The 20,829-nt window shown below is 41.9% G+C and overlaps 2 protein-coding genes and 1 non-coding gene across 7 annotated transcripts in view; 2 read left to right on the top strand and 1 right to left on the bottom strand.

The window, feature by feature from the left end:
- Positions 1 to 12,767, bottom strand: part of MTHFD1 (methylenetetrahydrofolate dehydrogenase, cyclohydrolase and formyltetrahydrofolate synthetase 1) — a 62,536-nt gene extending 49,769 nt beyond the window's left edge. Inside the window, exon 1 of one of the 2 annotated variants that reach the window (XM_019451570.2) lies at positions 12,660 to 12,767. In XM_019451570.2, coding sequence (XP_019307115.2) covers positions 12,660 to 12,700 — 41 coding nt within the window. In that variant the 5' untranslated portion in view covers positions 12,701 to 12,767. Of the gene's footprint in view, positions 1 to 5,147; positions 5,167 to 12,659 lie in introns of those variants that run through there. The other variant, XM_053889492.1, reaches the window with a different exon arrangement.
- Positions 12,768 to 12,813: 46 nt separating this feature from the next.
- LOC109268339 (coiled-coil domain-containing protein 170-like) overlaps positions 12,814 to 20,829 on the top strand; it is a 65,781-nt gene continuing 57,765 nt past the window's right edge. For 3 of the 4 annotated variants that reach the window (XM_053889495.1, XM_019451583.2, XM_053889493.1), the window contains exon 1: positions 12,814 to 12,957. In XM_053889495.1, the coding sequence (XP_053745470.1) occupies positions 12,814 to 12,957 (144 nt within the window). Of the gene's footprint in view, positions 12,958 to 18,658; positions 19,112 to 20,829 lie in introns of those variants that run through there. The other variant, XM_053889496.1, reaches the window with a different exon arrangement.
- On the top strand, positions 18,377 to 18,583 carry LOC128773383 (small nucleolar RNA U3). Its single transcript, XR_008417634.1, has one exon. It is a non-coding gene; the product is annotated as a small nucleolar RNA U3 (small nucleolar RNA).

Here is a 20,829-nt window from a genome sequence, read left to right as displayed (position 1 = left end):
ACTAAAGGGAGAATGGTGAGAATCTGGGACACAAGCAAAAAGTTATTCAAATTGCAAAAATCCAGGCCAGAGGGGATGGTGCCTTGGACTCTGGTATCCATAGCTGGCAAGAAGTGGCTGGATTCTAGATATATTAACATGAAGCACAGAGAAAATGCGGGGCTACCGATGACTCTTGAGGTTTGGGGAGGGGGTGTAAAATAGAGCTGGGAAGATTGACAACTACAAATATTTTAAGGCACAGAGCAGATTTCATACTGATACTGTGAATTCATTTCCCAAATCTTATAAGGATTCTAGAATAACGACCATCTGAGGCCTGAAGAAGGGACTCTAGGGACAACTAAAAGTAATATCCTTACCCAGCAGGTAGCAAGCTATGAGAACCCAGTACTACAAGGTGGTATAGGTGGAAAATATTTCAGCCCACTAGGTTAAGAGCAAAGAACAAAATGTTCTGTATTTTCTATGCTATAATTTAAATGGATCTAAGTGTGCAATTTTTTTTTCTAAAAAAGATCATAGACTGAGATCAGTTACAGTGACTCCCTTAAGCTTTTCTCTAAGAAGCAGGACTGTTTTTGAAGTTGCATTAGCAGGGTTATTCTTCCAACTAGAAAGATTTGTTTAAAAGCTAACATTTAGGTCTCCTTATGAGACATGATCAGAATAGCAATGAAACATTTAAAAATGCACATAAACCACAATCAGCAAGAATTAGACAGCCCAGAACACTAAAGCAATAGGCAGAAACTTTTCTGTCTTAGCGAGGAGAAAAAAAAAAATCAAGATTGTTGTAATTAAAAAAAAAAAAAAAACTGGGTGCCTCGGTGGCTCAGTCGTTAAGCATCTGACTTGGGTTCAGGTCATGGTCACACGGTTTGTGAGTTCAAGTCCTGCATGGAGTGAGCATGAGACCGGCTTCTGGTAAGCCCCATTTCTCTCTTTCTCTCTGTCTCTCTGTCTCCCTCCCTCTCTCTGCCCCTTGTGGTACCACCCTCGCTCACTTGTGCCCCCTCTCTAAATAATAAATGTTTAAAAATTTTTTTAATTAAAAATATTTTTAAAAAAATTTAAAAAGACAGTTGTAATAAGGTCTCCACGGTCCCTTATAAGGTTTTCCCTGCCTTGGTTTCTGAGTTGGCCACTGAGGAACTCTGGAATGAAAAGCAGAATAACAACAGCCAAGTGCAAGCATGCTTGAAGCTCAGAAACTATAAAAGACATGGAGAGAAAAGTTAACACTCTCTCCCTCATCTACCTTTATTTTAGGGTCAGAGAGCTATGAGGAGCTAAATGCTGGGAAACTCTTTAGTTTTCATAGTTCATTACTTCCAGAAAGCTAAAATGCCACATCACAGAACACCTTCTGAAACACTGACACCTGCTAAATCAACAGAAACTTTGAGTTGCAGATGCCTTGATTTCCAGCCAAGGCCCATGAGTTACACTGCTAATAAAGATGCAGGGAAAAGTGAGGCAGAAATAGGCACTTGGAGAACACCCCTGATGCCTGGGTGGTAGACCTCCATATGCCAGAGTCTCACCATCCTGCATGAACATTCTCTAAAACCTAAGGGAAGATACATCTCAATCTCAGTGGAGGAGAAATCAGTACTAAAGTGCAGGTGAATGTGGCAAGACAAAGTGGCAGTAAACCATTCAAGTCTCTGGTCCTGTTAAACTGATACTAGTAAAATAATCATAGCGATTAGATACAGACACAGATGCAGTTTTAACTAAGTTGCTACTGGCATCTAGTGGGTAGAGGCCAGGGATGCAACTAAATATCCTACAATGCAATGCAAACAATTATCTAGCCCAAATGGTAATAGTACCCAAAGTTGAGAAGCATTGCTATTGGCCAATAAGATGCAATGTTTGGAGGTATCTTTTTGTCTAAGGGGTGAAAAGCAAGGTAGAAATCATTTATATTTCAGGGCACCTGGGTGGCTCAGTCAGTTAAGCAGCTGACTTTGCCTCAGTCATGATCTCGCAGTTCGTGGGCTCAAGCCCCATGTTGGGCTCTGTGTTGACAGCTCAGAGCCTGGAGCCTGCTTCGGATTCTGTGTGTGTCTCTCTCTCTGTCCATCCCCTGCTCGCGCTCTCTCTCAAAAATAAACATTCAGGGGCGCCTGGGTGGCTCAGTTGGTTGAAAGGCCGACTTCGGCTCAGGTCACGATCTCACAGTCTGTGAGTTCGAGCCCCGCGTCGGGCTCTGTGCTGACAGCTCAGAGCCTGGAGCCTGTTTCAGATTCTGTGTCTCCCTCTCTCTGACCCTCCCCCATTCATGCTCTGTCTCTCTCTGTCTCAAAAATAAATTAAAAAAAAAACCTTAAAAATTTTTAAAAAAATAAATAAAAATAAACATTCAAAAAAATTTTTTTAATCATTTATATTTCAACCTGTCAAAATTTGTTTAAATCTGTATAGATAAGAGTCATGTGCATTACTATTTTCTCCAACTTAACTTCTGCCACATACAGTTGTTAAACAGTCTAATCAGTAAGTCAAAGATGCATGTCCCTATAGAATCACATTACCCCCAGAGAGTCCCAGTCAGATAATACCCGTAAATAGTCACCCAGATTTCTTTTGCCAAAGTTGTACAATTACTCCTGGAAAAGCCCAGTACAAATTACAACTCATTCTTTATGATATAAAATGTTGGCTCATTTTCAAATTTTGGACATTTTATGACAGAGACAAAAGCATTGCTAAAATATAACCCAACAGGGCCATTCCAACAGAAGCTATAGGTGGAAAAAGGAGGCAGTAAAGGGTATTTAACCACCTGGCTGAGAAATCTACATGATGAAAATAAAGCTGCCTCAGTCAACAAACAGTGAAATACAACACAAGCTTAGAGTAATTCCCAAATGATTCTCAAAGGTGAACAGAATATACCTTCAGTAACTGACCAGAGAAAAAGGACGGACATTCATCTTCATTCAGTATGTAGAGCTTTTCTAAAGGACACAAATTTCTTTTGCCCAACTTCCCAAGGAGTAAATTATTGTTGTAAGGTTTTAACTGTGCAAAACAACACACATATTTTATTTGCATTGTTTTCATGTTGTTCATTTGTTGTTTTATCTCATTTGTCCATACAATGTTATGCTGCTAAAAATAAATACTTCAAATTAAAAAACAAAAACAAAAACAAAAACACGTAGTTTCTTGTAAAAACAATTGTGATTGTGAGGCCACCTAGTGTTCCAAGAAATACATATATTTCAAATTCCTAGTTAAATTAAAAGTCTAAATTACCTTCTTGTTAGAACTGTTTTCAATTATTAAAAAAGAAAGGAGGGGGGGGGAGGTGGGGAGGGTTGTCCTGGGGTGGCTCAGTTAGTTAATTGTCAAACTTGATATCAGCTCAGGTCATGAGACTGAGCCCCGTGCCAGGCTCTGGAACCTGCTTGGGATTTTCTCTCTCTCTTTCTCTCTCAAAATAAAAAAATAAGCATTTAAAAAACACCTGATTGTTTTCACTGATACATGGTATAATAGCAACAGCTACACTGTATCAGTATACAGATCAACTAGTATCAGTACTTTCCTTCATTATGTTGAAGAATAAAATATTTAATATGAGAATTATTATAATTAATGCAAATATATACTAAACTTGACAGATACCTCAAATATATATTTGAAAGCTTAATGTGAATCCATTTCATGCTCCAATAAAAATTTCTAATGTAAAATTCTTCCATCCAATCTCTCCAACACCTAAGGAAGGTAAAGTGCCTGACATTCAGGACATGAAAACAGCTAATGGTGTAAAATTCTAGTGAATCTTCTAATTCTCAGGGAGTGTACAAGGCATCATTAATCCATATACACAATGATACAATAACTACTTTCCTTAAATTTCTAGATCAGGGTTTATCAATCTCTGCACTACTGACATTTGGGCCAGATAATTATTCGTTGGAGGGGCCTCTTCTGTGCACTGTAGGATGCTCTGGAACATCCCTGGCTTCTACCTCTTGATGCCACCAGCATAGATGACAAGTCCCCAACCGACAACCAAAAATGTCTCCAGACACATCCAAATGTGCCCTGACTAAATGTGCCTTGGGGTGGAGAAAAGGGCAAACTGGCAGCATTTGAGAACCACCGATCTAGAGACAACACATGGAGCTGGGAAACCAGGTTGAACTGGTCAAGAAAAGCTTCCTGAAATGTATGATTTTATTTTTTTATTTTTTTTATTTTTTTTAACGTTTATTTTTTATTTTTGAGACAGAGAGAGACAGAGCATGAACGGGGGAGGGTCAGAGAGAGGGAGACACAGAATCTGAAACAGGCTCCAGGCTCTGAGCTGTCAGCACAGAGCCCGACGCGGGGCTCGAACTCACGGACCGCGAGATCATGACCTGAGCCGAAGTCGGCCTTTCAACCGACTGAGCCACCCAGGCGCCCCTGAAATGTACGATTTTAAAAGTGGATTAAATGTGCATTAGAGAGAGAGACAGACAGAAAAAACGTGCATTAGAAAAAGGTCACAAAGTGGAAAACACTGCCAAGTCCAGGTGGACACAACCAAGTGTGGTAGGATTCCTGAACAATGTGGTCCCACCGCCCTTTCCCCTCACAGGGGAGAGGGGGAAGCTTGTACCCTGATCCAACAAACTTGGTGACATTAAGAATAGAGAGCACAGCATTGCTAAGCTTTCCCTTTCCTCTCAAAAAGTCAGGATTCCAGATTTTGGGGTATAATTATACACCTAAATGTGCTGGAAAGCAATCCAATTTTTAAAAATAACTCTGTAAACCCAACAAAATGTATAACTACATCTGGCTGCTAGGCCACCATTTTCTAACTGTCAGTTGGTAACAAGAGTTATGAGACATCACAGGATGGCCCCACATATGAGGCTCTGTAAGCAAGAGCCCAACACGCAGAGTTAGTCTCCCCATTAACCACACATCTGGCCATCAGAGCTGCTTTTGGGCCCAAGTCCAAGAGGTCTTTGAATCATCATCCAAGCAGAATGTGGAAAGAAGGTGGAAGGCTGGGGGCCTCTGGTTGGAGAGGAAGAGCAGGCCAAGAGCTCTATCTGAGAAAAGCCTCACAAAGACCTAAGCTTTCTGCTTTTATGGAACACTAAAGGAAAACTTGGGTAAAAAGGGCTTACATCTAAAAGGCTGCTTGGGGAAACTGGGTGGCTCAGTCCACTGAGCAGCCGACTTCAGCACAGGTCATGATCTCACAGCTCAGGAGTTCAAGGCCCACATCAGGCTCTCTGCTTACTGACAGCTCAGAGCCTGGAGTCAGCTTCAGATTCTGTCTCTGTCTCTCTCCCCACCCCTCAAATATAAATAAACATAAAAAATTTTAAGTAAATTATAAATGAACGAATGAGTGAATAAATAAATAAATAAATAAATAAATAAATAAATAAATTTTTAGGAGGCTGCTTACAAGGACTCGTACTTGGAACCAAAACGAAAGATCATTTATCACGTTAGGTCACTAAAGATAAATTCCTTTTAGGCTCTGGCAAAACCTTTTACAGAAATACTCCCTCTTTCCTGGTAGTCCTCAAACACCAGTAACACAAAGCTATACCTCTCCTGCCCAGGCTCTAGGGGAAGAACTTCTTATCAAGGGTGAAAAGAAAAACTTAGCTAACAAAGCAAGAAGGCTTGACTTGTCTCCAACCTTGAAAATGACTTTCTGAAGAGAAGCAGTCTGGGAGCCTTCCAAACTGATTTAATTTGTCCTTTCATCTCCTAACAGGAGGATACAAGTTTGCAATTTCTTTTGGCAAGCAAGTAACAAGCCCTTGGCTAGGAAGAAAAATACACTGTGGAGTCCCTGCCATCAGACTTATAACTCTTCCCCCCACCCCCCCACCCCTCCAGCCTTGTAAGTCTTGGTCAAGTTAGTCATTCTGGCCAAAGCTTCAGAAACTGCAAAATGGAGGGTGAGGTGGCCAGGGTGGCTGAGGAATCCTGACTGTGGCACCATCCTCCACCCACTCCTTCAAGCTCACGGAGGGACAGTGCCAGGAGATACCTTACAGGAGAGTATCAAGGGGAGCTAACTGCACAGTGCAGGGGTGCTGGGAACTTTCAACACTATGGATCAGACCTCAGTGGATACAGTCATAACCACAGTAGCCCACAGTAGCTCTGTGGCTCTGAGAGCCTTACATTACACACCTTTGTAATCCTCTCTGCAACCCCAGGGTATAAATAATTGCTACGGCCACCCCCACAGTACAGAAGAGGAAAAGAGAGGAAAGCGAGGCTCACTAACTTGCCCTGGTCTTTCTACCCTGCTCAGCCCCTACCAGGGTCCATGGAAGGACAGGGTGCCTTTTCCCTCTGCTCCAGGGACCCTACTCCATGCTAGGCTAACCTGATATTCCTTCTTCCTGAGGGATACACAAGGGACCACACACCCCTACTCAAAGCCCCACTGTCCAAATCCCAAACTGCCTGGTGCCAACCTTCTTGATGGATGAGGACAGACACTTATTCTTGGGCCACATCCTCAGGATTTTCGCTGGAGCCATGGCCACAGTAGTTGGCTGCCAGCTCCAGACTCTGCCAGGGTCCGCTTACAACAATACTCCAGTAGCCTAGATAGGCGGCCTAGTTACAACCTCGCAGAAGATCCCACTCCCCTGCAAGGCTCCCAGAGTCAAGCCAGCTTGGGCATTCGAGGTTCCGTGTAACTTCTGAAAGGCCTGCACTTTGGATCTCATTACAGGCAAATCTTTTTAAGCACAAAAGGTCTACAGGTATTTTATCTACAGGACAAAATGAAAAGCTTATCAACATTTAGCAGCCCTTCTCTGTGGTGGGCAAATTCTTTTCACAGAAATAATTTTTCTAGCCCTGGAGCTAAATGTATAGCATGGTTCCATTTTTATATTTGATCAGTAGGACAAATTCTAATTTTAAGGTTCAAGGTTATAAGGCAGCTACCAAAGACACAGCCTGGATAAACACAGACACCACTTATTTATTCAACAGATACTAACTATAAAGCACCAATTCATTAAAACCTACCATGGGCCAGGAACTGCTCCAAATGCTTTCAAAGTAATGAATGACTCATTTAATTTCAACCACCTTATGAATTATGTGCCATCACTATCCGCAACATGCAGATGAGGAAACTAAGGCACAAAGAGGTAAATTAAGTTACCCGTGCTCCCCAGAGGGAGCAGCACTATGTCTAGATCTGGGGATTCCGCCCACAGGGAGCATAAGAAACTTATCCAACTTGCTCTGCTCAACCCAGAAAAACTAAGAGCACCTTCTCTCAGCACCTGACAAGTAGCAAGCTGCCTGTCTCTTCACAACCAGTCTTTGCAGAAAGAAGACCTGACCAAGAAAAATGCCACCAATGGAGGGAGTGGGCTCAGGTATATCAAACAGAAGAAGGAAAAGCAAACAAATCACACAAAATCCAGCAAGTCTCACTTTGAAAAGCACACACAGGTAAGAATTGTAATTTCTAGCCTAAAAACCAAATTGTGGAGGCCACTTTTAGGCAAGCAGGCTTGAGCAAAGGAATGCAGAAAGGGCCACAGTGATCACCAGGCTGAACACAGACAGGCCCATCAGGCGACCCACCCTGAAATATCCAGAGGCCCTAACCGACCAAGGGGCTGCTTACAACCAGCCGGTTGCCAAAAAAGGGAAAATTCCCTATGTCACCAAACCTCTCACTTTCCCTCCTGAAAAGCTGCCTCCTTCCACTGCCTCCAAGCAGACAGCCTCTCCTCTCCCTCGCTGCATATTCAGTAAACTTGTACCTCCTTTGTTCTGCCTCAGGTGAATTCTTTCACCTCCCTCGTCCCCACAGGCTTCCACCTGATTGTTGCCCCGCATTTAGGGCCCCCATCTGATCAGGAGATACCCCATTGAGGCACCACACAAATCAGGGCGGTTCCTCCATCTAATTTCCATCCCTTTGTCTCTTTAAGGACACCTCTTTTAAGCCAAGGTGGTGGGTCACCGCCAAAGACAGTGTACTTCACCCAGTTATGCTTAGTCAGCTTCTCTGGGGCCCTCACTGTTGACCCTAAGGCAGTCATTTAATAAAGAATGAGGTCAAAGGTCCATGGCACAGGCTTGCTTTTGGTCAGGAACCCTCTTCCCCATAACATCGGTAGGCTCATGGCCCCACAGCCTTCAAGTATTTGCCCCAAAGTCACTTTTACAATAGTATGAGCTTAATTCCCATATTTAAAATTACAGTCCCCCCATGTGGCAGGAATCTCTGTCCCTCTTCCTTGCTCTGGTTTTCCCTTTGGCACATCTCACCACCTCACATTTTTGTACCTATTTTATTGTGCATCTCTACCTATCAATACACAAACTCCAGAAACAGGGATTTGAGCTATTTTGCTTACTGCCATCATCTCTAGGTCCTGAAGAGTGCTTGCATACGGGAGGCACAGAGATATTTGTTGAATAAGTCAATAAATACCCCAAAACGACACACACTTGTCTCTGACCCTCAGATCTCTCCCAACTGTCAAACGTGGACTGCAACCTTCAAACTCCCCTTAAGGGAGAAATGGGGTGTTCCTCCCAAAGGGAGATAATTTGGCAACTAGATCCAGATTTCCCACAGGGCAGAACAGGCAGAGATGGAATCTGGAGATGATGAACTCTGTCTAGTCCTGGCTTCCAGGAAGGTATAAAGGAATAATAAAATAATAAATAATAAAAAAATAATAATAAAATAAATAATAAAATAAACAATAATAAAAGTAAACAAAAGTCAAGGATGGTCTTCTCAGCAGAGTGGGAAGCACAGCAATGAGAGACTACTGTTAAGTAAGACAAAGATTAGTTTACGAAATTCCTTTCAGCAAAGTTATAAGTGCCTGATAGCGTGAAAAATGCCATGTGCTGGGTGAACGAGACTTGGTTCCAATTGAACCTCTGCCATTAACCTTTGGCCAAATCGCATCACTTTCTAGCCTCAACTATTATTGCCTCAGCTGCAGGATGGGATGGATTGAGTGGACTGGATTTTGGAGAAATTCTGACTGTAGAACTCATGGCCTGTTCCACTCTTTCTCCCCCCAAGGAAGGGATTTTACATTCCAAACACTGTATCAGGGAAGAAACTGCCCAGGGCCCTTGAAGGCTTGCAAATTCATCCCCAGAGAGACCCAACAGTTGCTGGCAACCAAGAAAGCTGATCTGAAACTTGGGGAATGAGGGACCCTTTCCTTGGACTCCAGGGTCCCTGGTTGCAACGTAAGAAGTTCACTTACCTTTCCTCTCAAGAGTGTCCCTGACCCAGTAAAAGACGACAGGTGGGTTTACCCTGCCCAGAGCCTCCGCCTGCAATCCAGCCTACTCAAGCTGAACCTTGTTCTTCAGATTCCCACTGAGCCAGCAGCCAAGTCAGAAACCTGTTGTAGCCTGAGTACAAGTTGCTGGGGAATTGCAAGATCCCCATGAGCTAGGAAGGCTGTTCCCCCTGCCAAGGCTCCCTCTCTCTGAGGAACTGTGAGTACTACAAGCTCCATGAAGGTCAAGGTGGCAAGGTATGGCAGTCTCTGAACCATTTTATTAGCACATGAAAGACAGATCTTCCGTAAGGACAAGGAGACCTTGGTCTTAATGCTCCTGTAAGAACTGTGTTAGGAACTAACTGACTGCTCTACCACAGGGCAATGTAAAAAGTTAGCTATGTCAGCTCTGAGCAGGCTGGGTAGAGGGGACCCCTCCAGTACCTGGAACAGTCTTTTCCAGAGAATGCTTTCAATCCTTATAGCCAAATCGTTGCCATACTTCAATGATGAGAACTGGATCTATATGTAAGGTTTTAAATAAGTGGTTCTCAGTTTCAAGATGCATTAGAATCATAGAAATGAGCTTTTAAAAGATTTAAAGAATATTTGAATCCAGTGGCTTATTGCTAGCCAATTCAAATGAAATCAGTCTGGTGTGGGCACCAGGCATTGATATGTTTCAAAAGTACCCTATGAGACTCATTGGCAAAACTATCTTGGAAAAGACTGGCAATTTCTACTAAATACAATTATACATATTTGTCCTACTACTCTATAATCCTCTTAAATATGTAACCAACAGAAATATGCATATGTTCCATCAAAAGACATGCAAAAGAATGCTCATAACAGTAAAACTCCTAATCACCAAAACTAGAAACCTAAGTGTCCTAGTTACTGGATGAGTAAATAGTAGCATAGTCATATAGTAGAATACAATACAGCAATGAGAGTAAATGAACTACAACTACATGCAATATGAAATAATCTCAGAAACACAATGTTCATTGAAAGGAGCCAGACCCACAAGTCTTTATGCCATACAATGCCATTTATATAAAGTTCAAAAACGGGCAACATTAATCTACATTGTTAGAAGTCAGGTGAATGACTACCTTTGAGGCACCTGGGCGGCTCAGTTGGTTGAGTGTCCAACTTTGGCTCGAGATCTGAAGGTTCATGAGTTCGAGCCCCACATTGGGCTCTATGCTGACAGCTCGGAGCCTGCTTCAGATTCTGTGTATTCCTCTCTCTCTGCCCCTCCTCTACTCTCAAAAACAAATATTTCTTAAAAATGATGACTTTTATTGGAGATGGTGACCGGAGGTTTAGGAAGGGAGGGCTTCTTGGGTGTCAATGCCATTTCTTGATCTGGGTGCTATTCAGTTAAGTTCAGTTGCAAAAAATTCATTGAGTTGTATACTTGTGATAGGCACACTCACTGTATGTATTAATGTTTAAAGTTTTTGGGGTTTTTTTTGAGGGGGGGGGCAGAGAGAGAATCCCAAGCAGGCTCTGTGGTCTCAGCACAGACCCCAACAGGGGCTTAAACTCACAAACCACGAGATCATGATCTAAGCCAAAATCAAGAGTCGGAAGCCTCAGTGACTGAGCCATCAGGGCACCCCTGTATGTATTCATGTTTAAATAAAAAGAAATAGTAAACAAAATCTTCCTCAGTGACTTCAATGTGAGTTAATATTGGGAACCATTGAAATAGATCTCAAGCACCTATCACTGTCAAAAAGATCATGAATCAATCATCCATGATTACATTAACTAATTTCTAATCATTAACACAGCTAACATGTGTTGAACACTTATTACGTGTCAGGAATAACTCTAAATGTTTTTCAGCTAAGAACTCTTTTAATTTCTCCTAACAACTCAATGGTCTCCATATTATCTTTATTTTACATCAGAGGAAGTTCTGGCATAGATAGGTTAACCAATTTGCTTAAAGCCACATAACTAACTACTAAGGAAAGGTTTCTAGGTGTTTTGGACATAGACATAAACAAGACAATGCCTTTGTGGAGTTAACAAACATATTTAACTTGCTCTCCACTCAACAAAAACGTACCCATTGAGCACCTATTTTCAGTGGCCTGCCAAGAAGCAAGCCTAAATTATCTCTTCAACCAGTCTTTTTAAAAAGACTTTATCAGAAAAAGCCACTGGTAAAGGGAGTAGGTTTGACTGAAGACAAACCAAAAGCAAAGTCAAGCAGAAACAATGTAATTCAGCATACCACATGTTCAAAAGCACTCAGATGTATCGTGACTTCCAGTCTAAAAGTCTGGAGTTTCTCTTTCCCAATGTGGAAGATTCATTACCATTTACTGTACATCTCACCTCCTTTGTCCACCATCTCTACCTTCCAGGAAAAATCATTTTGCCCCAGGATGGTTTTCACTACCAGTGACTCCCTAATACACTCAAAAACCTTTTACCCACAGAGTTGGCAGGTTTACAAGACAATTACTGTTGCCAACTACAGTAGTTATTAAATAACTGCGAAGTCAAAGGCCCCAAGATCAACCTCCCGGAGAGTCACACAAAATGTATCCTTTCCTCTTCTACTCTCATATTTTCCCACTAGTCACCTCCCAGACAAAAAACAGCAGGGTGTACTTCTTGGGAGTAAGTCTGGCAATCATATCCACCAGTTAGGCATTTACATTTCCTATATAGGTAGAACAAGCAGAGGCCAAATGCTACACAGAATAGTGTCAGGACTCAGGAGCCAAACTTGAAAGTAACTCTAGGGCCTGGATGCAGACAAGGGTATTAGAGGAGCATGAAATTGAAGGGAAATCGAAAGCTTATTGGGTTCCACTTAGCAAATGATGACTCAGGTGTAGTGGGAAAGCGATGGTTGGAAGAGGTCCCTCCGTCACTAATCAGTCTTGTACCCTTGTCAAGTTTTGTCACTCATTAATCTTACTAATTTGTCTCCTCAGCTCCGAATTACAGCGTAAGTGAGGAAACTGCATTTCTGAGTTCTGATATGGTGCTGCAGACAGTCCCAACCACTCTCTTCTGGCAGAGAGCCGTCAGCAGCTGCATTTTGAGGAGCACAGTCGGGCGGGTTAAGAAAACTGGTCCAAAATCCAATAGCCAGCCGGCCCAGCCATCAGGGAGCCCTTCTAGAAACGCGGACGGTGCCCAAGTCCCCATTTTTTCGACTGCAGGGGATCGATCTTCAAGTGTGATGGGTTCAACACTACGTCCTCCCCCACGCCCCCGGCCAGCCTTACTCTTGCGCTACAAGTGTCCCTCCAGCAAAAAAATGGGAATATGGGGACCTGCATACTCTGCTCAGAACCCTCGCCTGCAGCCCAACATGCCCTAACAACAATGACAGGTGCTTACGCGGAGACCACCTTCCCGTTCAGGATTTCCGCCGGTGCCATGGCCTTTATTAGTCCGCTGCCCACGATGGACACCACCGAAACTGAGGATCCAGTAGCTCCACTGGCGCGCTGGCCAGCACAACCCACGTGCTTAGCGACCACCCCCGGAGATCATGCTACTGCGCCTGCGCCACCCGCCCCTCCCCCCCACCTCCGCCCCATCGATGCGCATGCGCAGTCCGGAAGGACCTAGGCACTTCTGTAGTGAAGAGCCGGGATTTGGACTTCCGAAAGCCCCGGAAAGATGGATGAACTCGGTGATGAGCGACTAGAGGAAATGATTGGCTGGTGGAAGGAGTAGTTTCAGATTGCGCCTTCGGGTGGGGTGGGGAACTGTCCGAAGAGGGGTCTGGCCTCCAGGCCAGCTCTCCGTGGGCGGAGCAGTGGGCGGAGTCGGAGGGGCGATCTCGCGGGAGAACGGTTTCGCGCGCGCGGGAGTGAGGCGGGTCTCTGGGGCAGGATTGCTCCCAGGGGAAGGTGTACCCCGGGGGCTGAAGGCGCGTGGCTTCCCCGGGAGAGTTCCGCCGGTCTCCGCGCGGGGTACCTGGTGGGGCGCAGGGCTGGCCTGGGGCGGCTTCTTCTCGCCCACCGGCGCTGTCAGACTGGTGTGGGGCTTCCACCCCTATTCTGAGTCCGAGGGTCCGAATAGCGCCCGTAACCGTTTTTGAAATCTCGGGTGAATAGCGCCCGTAACCGTTTTGAAATCTCGGGTGACTCCTACTCAGCCAAGGTCGAAGCGCTCTGGGTGAGACCCCTCTGAGCTGAAGCGCCGCCAGTCCCCAAGCGGCCGGGGTAACCTCGGGGTCGGTCAGTGCAAGCAAGGAGGGTCGTCGGCTCAGCAAGCCTAAATTTTGTCAGCTCCCCCGCGAAGATCTAGGGTTGGAGGGGACGGACGCTGCTTGAACTAGGCGCCAAGTGACCCACGGAGGGGACACTCCCTCCCCGCAGGCTCCACTCCGGAAGCGGGATGGGGCGTTTTTCTGCTCAGCTCTAGAAACTAGCTGCGTTCTTACTGTGCGGTCATCCCGGTGTAGCTGTAAAGTTAAGTTGTTCAGGTCACTTCCTTTATTTTTTACCCCCAGTTTTACTGAGAGATAATTAACATACAATCCATGTAAGCTTAAAATGTAGAATAATGATTTGATCCCCGTGTATGTTATGAAATAATTACCACAAGAGGGTTAGTTAACATCTCCATTCTCACATAATGACAGTAGTTTGTGTGTGACAATAACATTTAAGGTTTACTCCCTTAACTTTCAAGTGTATAATACAGTATTGATGGTTGTTGGTTGTAGTCACCATGCTGAACATTGGATCCCCAGAACTTACTCTTCTTAATCGCTGTAAATTTATACCCTTAGATGGCCCCATTTCCCCTACCCCCTGGCAATCACCATTCTATTCCTATGAAGTAGGCTTTTTTAGATCCACATATAAATGATATCAGTATTTTTCTGTCCCTTACTTCATTTAGCCTATGCCCTCAAGGTCCACGTTATCCTAAAAGGCAGGATTTCCTTTTTTAATAGTCTTGTGGGTAGGTGGGTTGGATTGTGTATAACATTCTTTTTACCCATTCTTCCATGGGAATAAGTTGTTTCCATTTATTGACTATTGTAAATAATGCTTTGATGAGCAGGAGGGTGCAGATACCTCTTTGAGATAGTGATTTTGTTCAGGTCATTTTGGATTGACCAAATATCTGGGTTTCTTATAAAACATCTTTTACAGTGTCATGCTTCAACTAATGGCAGAGCTCATCTTCTGACCTTTTTTCTTTTTTTTTTTTTTAATTTTGGGCTTTTGGTAGGTGACTTTGGCCTTATTCCTAAATTCCGAGGATATTTTACAGTAGCCTTATATAGAGAGTCAGAGAATCTCTTTTTTTGTTTTATTAACAGTTTTATTGAGATATAATTCATATGCCATAAAATTCACCTGATTTAAGTGTACAACTGAATGATTTTTGGTTGATTTACAGACTTGTACAACCACCACCAGTAGAATTAAAAATTTTTTGGTGAATTTTTTTCTAGTAATTGCATTTACTTTACCTTTCTTAAAGTTTGCACAAGTAGACAAAATAGAAGTACAACTTAATAATACATAATATGGGGGTGCCTGGGTGGCTCAGTCAGTTGGGTGTCCAACTTTTGACCTCAGCTCAGGTCATGATCTCAGGGTTGTGAGTTCAGGCTCCGTGTTGGGCTCCGTGCTGACCATGGAGCCTACTTAAAAAAATAATAATAGGGGCGCCTGGATGGCTGAGTCAGTTGAGCTTCCGACTTCAGCTCAGGTCATGATCTCACGGTTCGTGAGTTCAGGCCCCGAATCGGCTCTGTGCTGACAGCTTGGAGCCTGGAGCCTGCTTCGGATTCTGTGTCTCCTTCTCTCTCTGCCCCTACCCTGCTCGTGCTTGGTCTCTCTCTCTGTCAAAAATAAACATTAAAAAAATTTTTTTAAAATAATATATAATATAGTGATGTAATGTAATAACTTAATATAAGGACCCCTGAACACATACCCTTATGTTGTGTTTGACCTAAACAAGTAAAATTAAGAGGAAAATTGAAGCAAATGTTCCTGGTAAATTGCAGGTAGTGAAACTTTTGTGGCTTATAATACCAAGTACATATTGACTATTTCAGCTGTCTTGTTTGCTGAGGAAGATGGCAAGACCCCAATTTACAGCTGGAGAAATAGACTTTGAAGGATAACTTGCCCAAAGCTGTATAGCTGTGCCTGGGACAGGCCCCAAACCTTGATGCTTCGTCTCTAAATATATTGTCTTTTCCACCTCAACAACCTGGTTTTCAATAAAAATATCTTTATGTGACCTGTATCATTCATTCATTCATTGAACAAATGGTTATTGAGTGGCTACTGTGCTAACAACAAAAAATACTGGGGTGCCTGGGTGGCATCCAACTCTTGATTTCGGCTCAGGTCTTGATCTCATAGTTTGTGGGATGGAGCCTCACGTTGGGCTCCATGCTGTCAGCGTAGAGCCTGCTTGGGATTCTCTCTCACTCCTTCTCAAAAATAAATACAAACTTAAAAAAAAAAGTACTGCTCAGGGTGCTAGAGATACCATAGTGAAACAATGAATTTCCTGTCCCCAGCTAATATTCTGGTAACAAAACAATGACCAATTAAAGAAATATATGCTCTAATTTTAGATGTTGACATATCATTTTTTAAAAATAGACAAGCTGAGGGGCGCCTGGGTGGCTCAGTCGGCTGAGCATCTGACTTCCACTCAGGTCATGATCTCGCCATTTGGGGTTCGAGCCCCGCATCGGGCTCTGTGCTGACAGCACAGAGCCTGGAGCCTGCTTCAGATTCTGTGTCATCCTCTCTCTCTGTACCTTCCCCACTCATGCTCTGTCTCTCTCTGTCTCTCAAAAATTAATAAATGTTAAAAAAATTAAAAAAAAAAATAGACAAGCTGAGAGGCACCTGGGTGGCTCAGTCGTTTGAGCATCTGACTTCGACTCAGTCATGATCTCACGGCGTGTGAGTTTGAGCCCTGCGTCGGGCCCTGTGCTGACAGCTCAGAGCCTAGAGCCTGCTTTGGATTCTATGTCTCCCTCTCTCTCTCTGCCCCTCCCCTGCTCGCACTTTCTATCTCTCAAAATAAATAGACATTAAATTAAAAAAAAAAACCAAAATAATAGACAAGCTGAGAGGATGGGCAATGGTGGTTAAGAGGCAGGAAAGTACTGTTTTAGAAATGTGGTAAGAAAGGCTTCTCTGGGGAATCTGACTTGGGCAGAAGCCTGTTTGAAAAGAAGAAATTGGGGTGTAGGAGAATGGATTTGGTTCGAGCAACTGGAAAGATGGAGTTGTCATATATTGAATTGAAATAAGATAGCTCTGTGGCAGGAGCAGGTTTTGAATTTTAATTCAGTTTTAGATGTTTTCAGAGACTTCTTAGACATCCAAATGAAATAGATATTTAAGTCCATGAGATTAGATAAGAGCCCATGAAGGGAATGGGTGTAGGTAGAGAAAGGACCAAGAACTGATCCCCAGGATATTTCAATGTTTAGAATTCAAGAAATGAGGAAGAACCTGGAGAGCAGATTGAAAAGCAAGGTTCAGGGGAACCTGGGTGGCTCAGTCTGTTAAGCATCAGCTCAGGTCATGTTCTCATGATTCATTGTTTCGAGCCCTGTGTTGGGCTCTGTGGGGACAACTTAGAGCCTGGAGTCTGCTTCAGATTCTGTGTCTCCCTCTCTCTCTGAACCTCCCCTGTTCACGCTCTGTCTCCCCTGCTCATGCTGAGTCTCTCTCAAAAATAAATAATAAACATAACACAATTTTTTTAAGAAAGCAGAGTCCAGTGTGTTATGAGGAAAACCACAGAGGCATACTGCTTTAGAAGACAGGTAAAGAAAGTGTTTTATGGGAAAAAGGGTAACTCAAATATATTGCAAATTGGTCAGATCAGGTAAAGATTGAGAATCAATAATTTCACAGAGAATAGAAAGACAAAATATTTTTATCCAAATGATCTTAATGGCAGTTGCTTGAAAAAAAAATGCAACCTTTTGCAGAAGCTGCATTTGTTCCAAACTTTTTGAGGAAAATCTGATCCTATCTATCAGAAACTTAAATGTATGCTTTCTTTAACCTTGTAATTTCACTTGTAGGAATTTATCCTGGAGTATAAAAGTGTACAAATGTATAAAAGTGTTCCTCACAGTGTTGATTTCAGTAGTAAAAAAATCTTCATCAGGACGGATACAGTGGTTAAAGGAGCAATAGACATATGTAATGGATGCATATAGATGTGTAAGATAGCTTTCACATTTTGTTAAATGATAAACTCAGGTTATTCAATAAAATGTATAATATGATTTAATTTATGTTAATATATGTAAAACAGGCCTTCTTTGATTATACTATCAAAAGCTGCCTGCCTACTCATTTAACTCATAACTGTCACATTAGCCTATTTTATTCACAACTCTTATCACTATATAAAATAATCTTATTTATATACTTGTTCACTTTTTCCACCAGAAATGTAAGCTTTGTAATACATTTCCTGTCTTGTTCATGCTTCTATTCCTGCTGCTTAGGGATATAATTTTTAAAACCTTGTTTTAGGGGAAAATTATATTGCTTATTTTCTAAGGTTAGTTATTAACTATTACTCTCATTCCAATGAATATCACTTTGTGCTGCCTCATTTTTAATATTTATAAATGAAGATAGTACAACAGTCATTCTCAACCCTAAAGCAACACTAAAATTACTTGTGTACCTTTAGAGAAAAAAAAGTTATGCATAGGCTCCAGTGTAGACCAATTAAGTCAGAATTTGGGGTGGGATCGGGGTATCAGTACTTTTTAAAAGTTTTCGCTGAGATTCTAATGTGCAGGCAGAGCTGAGAACCAAGAAGATGAGAAGATGACATTTAAAGTATAATCCCAATGATTCTGGTATCAAGAATACATAACAGGAAGACTATACTTTCAGGGAGCATTTCTTTTTTTTTTTTTTTTTTTAATTTTTTTAATGTTTATTTGAGAGCGTGTGCACGCAAGTGGGGGAGGGGCAGAAAGAGATGGGAACAGAGGATCTGAAGCAGGCTCCGCTCTGACAGCGGAGAGCTGAATGTGGAACTTGAACTCACGAAATATGAGATCATGACCTGAGCCACCCAGGTGCCCAGGGATCATTTCTGTAGTTCATTACTAGAGAAGTTTCTCTGAACATGTAGAGTACTTACAACCACAGGGAGGAGGTGCAGTGTCCTTTCCTGAGTATGAAGCTGGCTTTGGTGTTGCTTTTATAGCTGCTTTTTACCCTTGGTGATGGTTCTTTTCCTCCTTTGAGCGATTAAGAAGGAAGGGACATGGTCTGGGTGGTTTCTTAAAAAAAAAAAAAAACATATTAGGGATACACTTTCTCTAGTGTAAAAAAGTATTTGCTTAGAATTAGAATATCAGTTTTGCAGACAAATCATCTTCTGCTTTAGAAATAGTAGATTGAATCAAATCATTTTTTCCTCTCAAAGTACTTCTTCCCTGAATGAGGTATTGGAGACAAAAGTTTCACCTATTTCAAGAATTTCACAAAAGGCCCCAAATTTTCTGGAAGGTTTACTTTCAGGGGAATCACTTTCTTCAGAGTTCTTAGGTTTACTAGTGCTTGATGAAAATCGCTTTGTGCTTTCACGTCATTAATTAAGGAAATAGTCATGGGCTACCTTACTGCGTCACTTTGGAAGGACTTTTCCCTTCCTTGGAGTTCTGTGATGCGTTCACCTAGAAACAGCTTCTTTGTTGTGCAAACATTCTACTGGCAAATCTTGCCAGGCTGCCACTCACCTTGTACAATTGAAGTGTCTTCTGGGAATTGAACTTAAATTCGGACTTTTCTCTTGTGTTTGATATGGTAAAAATGTATGGTTTTTACATTCTGAAGCATAGTGAAGTGTAGCATACTGTATCTTTTCTCATTTGAAGTATTGATACATCTTTTAAATGAATAGAAAAACAGAATAGTCATCTAGGAACCTCTCGTCACAGAATAATTCTGTCATATTGCTCTATTTTGTGTAGTCTCCTAATACATTTTTATTATATAAGGTTAGTTTGGGAAAACAGTACTATTACCCATATGAGTTAACTTTGTATTAAGGAATTTTTTTTTTTCTGTTGGGTTCTTTAGTTGTTCAATGTGTATTTTTTGTGCCTACTCTTGAGATGATAGAGATAAACCAGAAATAGATCCTGCTCTTAGGTACCTTTAATGTAGTAGGAGAGATAATATTTTTACATAATCCAACATTGAATGAGGTAACAGTTGAAAGGAAGGTGTAGATCATACACTACAAGAGTTAGAGAAAGAGATTACCCCCTTACCTTGCAGGAATTGGGGACTAAGGTGGTATTTGAACTGATATTGAAGAATTTATATGTTCATGCTTTTGGAGGTATAGTTTGGTCCACATAATAATATAGCCTGGTTTTTAGAAGCAATATGAGTGAAACTCATTAAGTAACTTTGTTTTTAATAGAGCATAATTTTCATAAAATGTAAGGAAATAAAAGTAAAGGATAGAATTCTTTAAAAAAATTTTATATTTATATTTGAGAGAGAGAGAGAGAGAGAGAGAGAGAGAGAGAGACAGTGCATGAGCAGGGAAGGAGCAAAGAGAGACACAGAACAGAATCTGAAGCAGGCTCCATGCTCTGAGCTGTCAGCACAGAGCCCGTCATGGGGCTTGAACTCATGAGCCGTGAGATCATGACCTGAGCCGAAGTCAGATGCTCAACCAACTAAGCCACCCAGGTGCCCCTAGATTTCTTACGGAGACATTTGTCTCCACTATCATTTTTGTTCCAGAATTTAGGAGCTATTTATTCTCCCTTTTCATTCACCAAAACTTAAGTTGTTTTTCAATTCTCTTCTTTGGTTCTTAGAAAAGGAATGTAGTAATGATTGTAGGTATTAAATGATAAGAATGAGGAAAACACTAAAGTCTCATTAGAGATATTTGCACTTTATTTATTTTTTAAGATTTTATTAAGTAATCTCTACACCCAACATGGGGCTTAAACTCACAACTCTGAGATCAAGTCACGTGCTGCACCCACTGAGCCAGCCAGATGCCTCAGAGATATTTGTACTTTAGTAATTGCCTTAAATATCAAAAGAATGAAATAATACAGGAATTTCAAAATGGATTTCAGGGTTAGTGAATAAAATCAGGCCTTCATGCTTTCTGTTCCATGTTATTCAAGTCACACATCTTGATTTTTTTTTTTTTCTCTGTGAAAATGCCTTTAATCTAGGAAAGTTTAATTTCCTGGGAGATACCAAGCAGCCAAAGAAACACATACCCCACTTACATGCAGCCCTCTGGCCTTCAGTTTTTCTAAATGTGGCTTTCTCCTCCCCTTCCCTCATACATCCCCTGATCTTAAAAAAGAAATCTCCTTTTCTTAATAAAGAAATCTCTTCTTGTCTAATAAAATGTGAACATTAATTTGGAAGATGGCTTTCCACTCTTGCCTTTACTTTAATGTTAGAAAAGAAAGATAATATATGAAGTTGAACTGAGTAGGGAATATGGATTTAAGGCAGTACTGAAGTTCTTGGGAAATTGA

Source organism: Panthera pardus, unplaced genomic scaffold (genome assembly GCF_024362965.1).
Source record: "Panthera pardus isolate Hobbes unplaced genomic scaffold, ASM2436296v1 HiC_scaffold_24, whole genome shotgun sequence".
Lineage (NCBI taxonomy): Eukaryota > Metazoa > Chordata > Mammalia > Carnivora > Felidae > Panthera > Panthera pardus.
This window is presented reverse-complemented; position numbering and strand designations above follow the sequence as displayed.